The sequence below is a fragment of the Zeus faber genome (genome assembly GCF_960531495.2).
Source record: "Zeus faber genome assembly, chromosome: 17".
NCBI lineage: Eukaryota > Metazoa > Chordata > Actinopteri > Zeiformes > Zeidae > Zeus > Zeus faber.
In genome coordinates this window covers 12,397,674-12,407,626 of record NC_137204.1, presented here as the reverse complement: position 1 = coordinate 12,407,626, position 9,953 = coordinate 12,397,674, and the positions used below count along the sequence as shown (strand labels likewise).

At 42.5% G+C, this 9,953-nt stretch overlaps 1 protein-coding gene across 1 annotated transcript in view; it reads right to left on the bottom strand.

Annotated features, from left to right (window-relative positions):
- Positions 1-3,325: 3,325 nt before the first annotated feature.
- slc12a2 (solute carrier family 12 member 2) overlaps positions 3,326-9,953 on the bottom strand; it is a 48,799-nt gene continuing 42,171 nt past the window's right edge. The window contains exon 27 of the mRNA XM_080017859.1: positions 3,326-7,698. Within this exon, the coding sequence (XP_079873985.1) occupies positions 7,563-7,698 (136 nt within the window). The 3' untranslated portion in view covers positions 3,326-7,562. The remainder of the gene's footprint in view (positions 7,699-9,953) is intronic.

The window sequence follows — 9,953 nt, the reverse complement described above, 5'->3', positions numbered from 1 at the left end:
TATATTGGGCAGCAAGGGAACAGTCAGTTCTTGAAGTTGATGTGTTGGAAGCCGTAAAAATGGCGTAATTATCTGAGCGCCTTTGACAAGGGCCAAACTGTGAGACTGGGTCAGAGCATCCTCAAGACGGCAGGTCTTGTGGGGTGTGCCCGGGATGCCGTGGTTAGTACGTACCGTGGCACAGCAGGAAGGTCCTGGGCTCAACTCCCGCCTGGGGCGCCGTTGGCGTCGCGTTCCGGTGGGTTATCTTGATTTGGAGCCTTTCTGTGTGGAGTTTGCATGTTCCCCCTGCGCTCATATGGGTCTCCACCAACATAAAAATAGGACCCCAATTTAAAAAAAAATGCAGAACACTTCCTGTCCCTGACCACAACATGGATTCACACCGGGAATTGGTCCCAGGGCACTGAGTGAAGGCGGCCCACTGCTCCTAGCTGCCATCCTGGGGGACGGACAGCTGTGGTGGGAGAAATGCGGAGGCTGAATTTCTCCAGCCACCACTCCCTGCATACGTGTGTTGAGTGCAGTGTGTCTGTGAGACGAGTAAAAAAACTATTCTCTGATCCTTCTTCAAAAGTGGTCCAAGGAAGGGCGACCGGTGAACCTGCGACAGGGTCATGGGCGCCCCACATCATTGATGCAAGTGGGGAGTGGAGTTGAGCCCGTCTGGTCCGATCCCACAGAAGAGCTACCGTAGCACAAATTGCTGAAAAAGTTCATGCTGCCATGATAGAAAGGTGTCAGAGCACATTGCATCTGGCTGTGAACTTGGGCTGCGTAGCCGCAGACCAAGTACACCCCTTCATGGCAATGGTATTACCTGAAAATAATGCGTCCTGCCGCTCTGCAAAAATTGTTCAGGAATGATTTGCAGGATGTGCGGGAACAACAAGCCCGATCCATGGGGGCCCCACCTCACAAGTTCCAGGACTTAAAGGATCTGCTGCTAACGTCTTGGTGCCAGATACCACAGGACACCTTTAGAGGTCATGCCTCGACGGTCAGAGCTGTTTTGGTGGCACAAGGGGGACCTACACAATATAAGTGGTTATTAGTGGTGGTTTTAATGTTGTGGTTGATTGGCTGATTCTAAAGGGACCATCCCATACCGAATTTCAGGCCACACACTGCCTCAAATGGGGCTGAAGGTTCTGAAATATAGGGAGAGCTAGATCATGTAGAACTTAAAGGTCACTGATTAAGGAAAAACTCGCATTTTCAGTGCCTGTGCACATACAATTGGGTCTGTGATGAGCCTTACAACACACAAACTGTGAAATCAGACAACTCGGTCTGTTTTTTTGTGAGCTGCCTTTGTCAGAAAACATGTGATTCAACAAGCCATTCAGATTTGCCTCCCCCTCCTACGTCAAGTGGGGGCTCATTAGAACGACACCGGCCCCCATCTGAGTATCTCCACCCACGGCTTGAGAATAACCTTTGGGAAGGTGCGGCATTTCATTCTTGCATGGGCTGGAGCCCCTAGCATTATGTTTAAGCCTAGCGTTAAACATGGGAACTGCTCTATTGTTGGCTGCACAGAGCAGCAGACATCGCTACATGGGCGACCCTGGCCTCAGAGGACAGAAGAGCCGAGTGGATATAGTTTATTTTTGGTAGCAATGTCACAGCTACAGTTGGCAAAAATCCTGTACGTGTGTGTGCATAGACTGGCCACAAAACTTTTCCTGAAAGAGGAATCAACATCAACTGTCTGGGACAAAACTGCAGATGAGGGAAATGTAAGTGTTTAAGAAATAATTCTGCCGTGTGTTTCTTTTGCAGTTGAGCACGAGCAAATGCTCATGGCTGAGGTCATATATTAGATGTCATTTTCTATAAAGTTACTGGCGTTACTTGCTGCAGGATCCACAATAACGTTGACGGTATTTGTTTGTTAGTTGAACGTCTGTAAGATGAACCATCTTATCCAAACTCTTAAATAACGGGAGTAAAATGAACCCGTTCTGGAGTCGGGGGTGGGGAGCAGCATCTCATTTGCATTTAAAGCTACAGACACAGAAACAGCCTGTCGACAACAGCCCTGAAACAGAGGGGTGTAGAGGAATGCTAGAATGCATAATCTGAGGGGGATTTTCTGCATAAAACTTCAAAGACATGTTTTGGGGACCTCAGAGACCTATATGAACTTGTTGAAGAGGAGTATAATATTTTCTGTCTAACAAATTATAGTTTTGGGTACGAGATTAGAGATGGGGAGTTAAATTTAGAGATGGTTAAGTTTAGGTATGAGGTTAGAGATGGTTCATTTTAGGCATGAGGTTAGTCAGGGTCTCATCCATCATGTACATGTCTTAGAAATGAGGTCCTTGCTTGTCCTCGTCTGTCCTGAAAAACTGCAGTCCTACAAATGCAGTCCTGAAACTGCAGCCTCCTCTGTCGCAGGAAGTTCAGGAACGTGCTACTTGCATGGCAGAAAATCCAGAAAGGCCCAATTTCACAGTCACAGTAAATCACCTTAACCCTCTCTAATAAGTGGCATTTGTCATCAGAAAATACATTCTTTTCAGTAAAGGGGGAAAGAGATCCCTATGACAGACAGTTCGGTGCATGGCAGCTTTCTTTTGCGATTATCCTTCATTCTTCCTCGTACTGTAGAACACTTCTAATTTGGAAATATTCGTCGGCCGCCTTGCGTGTGTCCGATCTTGCCACAGATCTGTTCATTTTTTATTTTTTTAAACATGTGCTGTCAGCAGGTTGGGCATACAACAATGGGTATTTGCATGCCATTGTATCCAAGAGTTAATCCGGAAGTGGAGTTCAAGTTCTCAACAAGGAATGCCAAACTTTAAGAATCATCAAGAACATCTTACCTGTGGAATGTCAAATGCACAGCATGTTTTATAAGATTGTGGCCGCCACCAGTTCCCCTCTCGTAGGACAACTTTACCATGTTTTCAACTACACAACTAATCACTGGTTCCCCAAGAGGACGAAAACTACCACAAATAAAACAGAAACCAAATAATAAAAGTTTTTGATCAATTACTTCGTCTAATAACTATATCAATAAAGGAGAAGGAAAGGGAAGATTATTGAGACATAAATCAGGAGGGTGTTCATGTATGAGCATGTGCCCACCCATGTGTGCACAGGATTGCTCCCCAATTAATGCTGGAGTATGAGGACATCATAATGCCACGGAGCAGCAGAGTCTCTGCAGCCCACCCCGCAGCCGCAAGAACACTCCAAGCCCAAAGCGCTGCAGGTCTTCAGGTATATCTCAAGAATAGCCAAGAATTTAAACCGTTATACAATGCGGCAATGGTGAGGAGATTAAAAAAAAAAAACCAAGTTAATCAAAGAAATCTGATTTATTCCATTTGATTTATTTATTGCAATAAAGATGTACAAAGTATTGGTAATCATAAATGTTAAAATGTTAGAAAAAGCATATTTATGACAGTTAACGGTACAGTATATCAAAACATTACTGTTTCTACCCACTGGGTTGTTTTCCTTCCACTTTCGTGGGTGAGCTGGAGAAAACAGAATTGAACTGACTGTCATCATAGCTTTTCTTGAAAGGTATTTAAAAGGATTTTAAGACAGAAGAGAAACAAAAACAATTGTACTGAAATCAAAAGGGCAAAACAAATCAACATGCAATTTAATAAAAGTAAAACCAAAATATCAAGAAAAACCTGGAGAAATTCTAAGCTAAAATAAATATATTTCTCCATATTTTGAAATCAACATTCCACTCCCTTAAAGAGGACCTATTATGCTCCTTTTTACACAAGTAAATGTAGGTCTCTGAGGTACCCAACACATATTTTTGAATGTTTTTGCTTGTTTTTTTTTCGTGGCGTTTGGAGCACCGTGGGATACAGTGGAGCTTGGGGCTTTTATTTCATTAAGCTACGGAAACGTCGGAAAATAAATAAAATAAATACATCTACGAGCATATCGCGCACCGCAGGCTACAGAACAGTCAACCTACCGTGGACACACGCAGAAAGATACACAGCTAATACTTAAATATCCCTCGTTTGCAGTTTGTCACCGACAGTTGATATTAATTCTTCTTTCTTTTAAAGGATTTGTGCTGGTCTCTAAGCCAACAACAGAGCAGTTCCCGTGCTTAGCTCTTAGCTTCGATGCTAGCAGGTGCGGTCGCGCTCCAGCCGTGGGTGGGGTTAGTCAAATGCGGGGCGGTTCTAATTCTAATGAGTCTCAATGCTACGTAGTACTGAGACACAGAGCTGAACGGCTCGTTTTAGGACATGTTTTCAGAAACGGGCGGCTCCCAAAAGACTGACTGGGTTGTCTTATTTCAGTTTGTGTGTTAGTAGGCCCATCAGAGACCCAAATGTATGTGCACAAGCACTGAAAAAGTGAGTTGCATAATAGGTCCCATTTAAGTTATGCCATTTTACTATTTGGCCTATTTACAGGATTACATTGTTGTCTGCAGTGTCAATTATATGGTGACTATTGAGAGATATTGATTAAGTCTGCTTTTTCACCATTTGCCATTATGTGTCACCTAATAAAAGGCTCGGAGAGGTGAGATGAGAAAAATCCGGGAAGGATTTAAGACATCGTTTGGAACATGGCATGACGGGTGACACAAGTGCAGGTACAATTGTTTCTAAAACACAGCACAGTAGTAGTGTCAATTCGGCAAAACAGAGGCAAGGAGGATGCAAATGTGAATCCAGCACTTGCAGCCGGATACAACTTGAGTCTATTACAAGATTAATGAACAAACGTTACACAGACACATTATTTGGTTTTAACATATAGAGCAACATTTTGTTTAATATTACATATCAAAGACAAAGAACCCCCTCTAAACTGGAAATGTGTGTGTATGTGTGTGTGTATATGTATATATATAGACATACATATATACATACACATACATATATATACATACACATGCGTGTGTGGTTTATTATACAAATATAGAGTAACCCGTGTTTGTTTTTAATGTTGTAATTGAGGGTGCCCTACATCAGTACACTGAACAAATCCTTGTCAAACTGTGCCTTCTGAATTAAAAAAAAAAAAAAAAAATGCTTCACTCCCACAATTACATTCTTTGCACATTAAAGACCATGTATTCTGACCATCTCAAAACAAAACCACACTTCACGATGGGAGGCGGTTGCACACACAGCAGTTCCACGGGGGGGGGCTGGAATCTTAGCGGAATTCATTTTCTGAAAACGTGTGAAATAACCACCTATAGAATGCAGTGTTACTAGCTGTTAATCAGATAGGTCACAATCTTGTCGACTGTGTCGCATTTTTATTTATTTTTTTGCGTATAGAAAATGACTTTGCCTATGGAAAACAGCGACCTGCTAAATTCTTTAAAATGTCTAGAAAACACCGGGGGAAAGAAAGCCAAGTTGGTACAAACATAAAACAATGACACCATTTTGTCCCAAAAAACGTTCTAACTATTTTGTAACTTGATTTGTAACCGACAATTTTGGGGCTGTATGTAGCCAGTATAACTAGGCTATTTTTGGAACCACGGTACCCTTAAAAGTATAAGCAAACAGAAAGGCTCCGCATCTTACAGTAACTAAGTGACCTTAAGGGGGGAAAAGAAATAATGACCTAAGAACGTAAGACGCTCTTACATGGACTTCCACGAACAGAGCCTTCCACATTGGTGAACCTACCAGAAGTTCTTGTACAACACTAGCTCTAGCTGCATAGAGGTATATCATTCAAATCCACTTTGAAAATGCTCCAAATCTACATTCATGTCCTCTACTGCCGATTCTTCCTGTTCAAGCTTGGGGTGGCGTTACGTTTACCAGTTACAGACAATACGCTTCTAGACCCAACAGGAATGGCAAACTGGTCGTCTATTACACCAAGATGCGGGGAAGTGCACAAGTGCAAACTTTAGTCTAATGCAAGATGAAGTTCTTGTGCCATCGTCCGTAGTTGCATGAGTCAAGAGAACTCATAAGACAAAGTAAACCAGAAATTTAGAACTACCCTGCAAGCCTGCGACCAAAGAAAATAAAAATAAATAAACACGCAAAAACGAACAAACCTCAAAAAATTCTGGGCTTGTCCACTGTAACAGACGAGGAGGTGGGAGAAGTAGACTCAAAATAGAAAAACACACCATGATGTATACACACACAAAAATGATTGTCCTGAAAATACTGGTGAAAGAGGACTAGGCATTTCTTTAGAAATGACTAATGGAGAGTGCCAGCTATGTCAGCATCTAACGACTACATGAACTCCACGCCTCCAGCCACTATGGCTTATAGAAGAAAAAAGTAATTATGACAATTGTTAGTTCTAGCGTTAAGGCAAGGTATCAAGTAGATTGTGAGGGGCTGCCGCAGCTTTAACAGGAGAATAATTTGAAAATGGTCATGAACATTTTGTATTTACAAAAAAGCTGGACAGAGGGGGGGGTCTAATCCAAAGATCTATCTCGCGTTAAAATCCAGACAGAATTTAACGAGCGTGACACTTAAAGAGGAGTTCCACCCTGGATTTGTTGCCAGAGTTCCAGATTAGCAACATTTGCTTGGCTACGGAATAAGAGTGAGCTGGACTGAGGGACGTCTGCTACAGTACCTGCATTATCTATTTCCATTCATTTGACGGTATTTAAAAATGGAAGACTTAACCGTGGATGAAGTCGAACAGCTAAAGAAAATATGATTCGAGCGATGAGAGGAAGTTGTTCATCTCAAAAAAAAAAAAAAAAAAGTAACTTAGCAATCACCCAACAAGACATGGGTAATATTATCATTGTTTCGTCTGATTTAACTGGAAGGCACGTCCATAAGGCTTTAAAAGGTTTCGCAAAGCATTCCGCATGGTTCTCCACCATTAGTGTGTAAAAAAAAAAAAAAAGTGTAGGTTTATATATATATATATATATATATATATATATATATATATATATATATATTATTGCATTAGTATTTAAAGATTAAAGAAACAACCAAAAATAAGAATTGTGACATCAAGATAATCTATAATATCACCAAAGACGTTAAAATTGTGCACGTTTGCTTCAAGCCAGAGAGAAACCCTCTTTAAGAAATGGAACCGTTTATTTAATGATGAGACCAATCAATGGATAGATCTAAAAGGGGCAGATCTCTCCGGTCCCCATCCTTGGAGAGGGGGAAAGGAAAAAAAATAAATAAAAAAGTTATTGAAAGCAGGGCTCCAGCTGGGTGATATAACAGCCAAACCATTGGCACTGGGACAAATCATAAGCAAAATCTCAATCGTTACCTTCTGATCACTAATATCATCCGTATAAATCCTATTAACCACTACATTTATTAACCGTCGTTGGGGTGTACAGTATATGGTGCGCTCTTAAGTCAGGACTGAGACTGGGATCTATGTATATGTGGAGCCGCTCCCAGAAGCAGCCGGTGGATGTGTGGCGAGATATATAGCGCGCGCGCACACACACACACACACACACACACACACACACACACACACACACACACACACACACACACACACACACACACACACACACACACACACACACACACACACACACACACACACACACACACAGCTTAAGAATAGAAGGTGAGCACGCTCTGGTGGTTTCCACGCACTAAGAGGATGGGCGGCAGGTCCTTGGACAGAACCTCAAGCCAAGCCATGTAGAGGGCGCTGGACACCGTTCCCTTTCTTGCAAGAGGCATGCTCCTAGAGGGGGGGGGGGGGGGGGAACAAGTTTATCATTTGAGGATATAAAACCAGAGATAAACAAATTCAATCATTTAAAACTTTTTTTTTTTGGAAAATCATTTAATAGATAATTTGGTAATAAAATACAACTGAAAGAATATGAAAGGCGGTTGTGTATTCAGTTGTTTTTTTGGTTGTCGTTTTAGCTACAATATCCACAATGAAAATCGCTGATCGATTTAGTCAGGGTCTGACGCCGGTGAAAATGTCACCAACACAACACAGTTAGCCTTGTGTTGAGTCTAGTTCTGTTCCATTCTTCAATTATTGTCTAATTTCCACCTTATTCCCAAAGAGGCTGGGTTCTTCAATACACACGGCCTCCTTTACAGAACAGTTCCATATGGAGTCTGTTCACACGTAGGACTGTTAGGGATACAGTACGTAATAGGTTAGGTTCAGAACGTTATGTCCAGTGTCGATGCGATCGTTTGGACAATCTGTCGGCAACGGACGTACACTCTGAATGGGTTTAGTTTTTTTTTTCCGGGCTCTCAGAGACCATCACTTCGCTCCCCGTCTCCCCACCCCTCCCTCTCGGTGCCTTCCCCTGACGGGGCTGGGACAAGAGCGCCCGTCCCCACATGCAATAACCCTAACTCTAACTTATTAAATCAGCGTGATCATTTTCAACCTGTACTACGCTCTCTGCCTCCAGAGAAGGAACATTCTCCACCCGTTCTACCGGTTAAATCCGTTGCAGCCGGTGGGCAAGCGAAGCGCCTATGCCCGATGTCCCCGCACCACAACCCTAACTCTAAAAGACACGGCTAGGGTCTAAGTGGCATTTTTAAGAAGAACTAATTGAAGAATATAAAAAGACCTGTCTCCGTAGAGACCGGACGCGTTTCAGTTTCTTGTGTTTGCAGCCGAGCTCCACGGTTCGGATTGGACTCGCCATTTTCCCAATGTTTTTGTTGTTCTTCCCGAAAACAAATAACTTTAAATATTTGAAGAAAGAAAAAAAAATATATATATATATATATTCTTAAACTAGGGGTGTCACGACTCTGATTCGAAAATTATTTTAAGTGAGTGTTTGATTTCGAACTTTGAAATCACAAGGAGGTTCGCAATGCTCCCCGTATTTTTGTGGGTAATATTGTTCGACACGGTCGCCATATTTGACAGTCAAGATCCGCCGGTAAACAAAGGCAGTGTGCGCTGAGGGGTCGTCGACGGCTGCTCGCCCTGTTCTGAACAAACTTTCATGAAATTCAGTTTCGGAGTCGAGCGAGCTGCGATCCGCTGTCCCTCGGGGGAAAAACAAAAAGAAGATTACGGCCTTTTTTAATTGAAATTCACAGTCCATTTAAACATGTACAAACTACAGATGTTAAAATGAACACTGTCTGTGTCAACAGTTAAATCAAAAACTCTACTGTTTTCCCAAATGGGAGAGGGAGCAGTGTGCACCGCTGCAGGATTTTCGCTTTCTCACTTGGCGTGCTTGATAATGGAAATTTGACATAACATTCGGAGGGTCTCACGAAACCCCGCGGCGCAATGAAAGTGATGAAAGATCCCCCGCTACCGCCCCCACCCAGTCCATCGGGCATATATTTACGTTTATTTATATATGTATTGTCTCATTTGATTATTTTAGGATTTATTTCCCAGGAATATTTGTGCGCCTCGTCCACATACATCCTCTTTGTGCACGCATGTGAGTGTGCTGCGTTCTCTGCTGCTCAGTCTGTTGCCCTCCGGCGCGGACCGGGACCGCATGGGGTGAGTTCTGCAGGACTGTTCCTTGCCCCATATCTTCCGGCATTATCATGGCATGTGTAAAAAGGCGCAAAGAGGAAATGTTCCAGAATAAAGCTGCATGTGTGAATAGTGGAACTCACTAGCGGTGCTGGAAAGGTTCCCCCTGTAATTTCCCAGGAATTATTTGTGAAAAAATACATATGATCAAGTCGAAAATCAAATCGTGACCTTAAAATCGAAAGTCAAATCGACTCGTGACACCCCTAGTTAAAAAACAAAACAAAAAAAACAAACACTATTTGTGCTTTATTTGGATGGCTCCACTCCTACTATACGGTTATAATACTACTTCCATTACATTCACAGCTGTACTGGTATTTTCCCGGAAATAATACGAGGTCGAGAGTGGGGACATTTATGGAACAACTTTTACGGAACATGGAGACCGGCTCCCTTTCCGGTGGATTTACAGCTTTCAGTGCAAGTGGGAAAGGGGCGAAAGA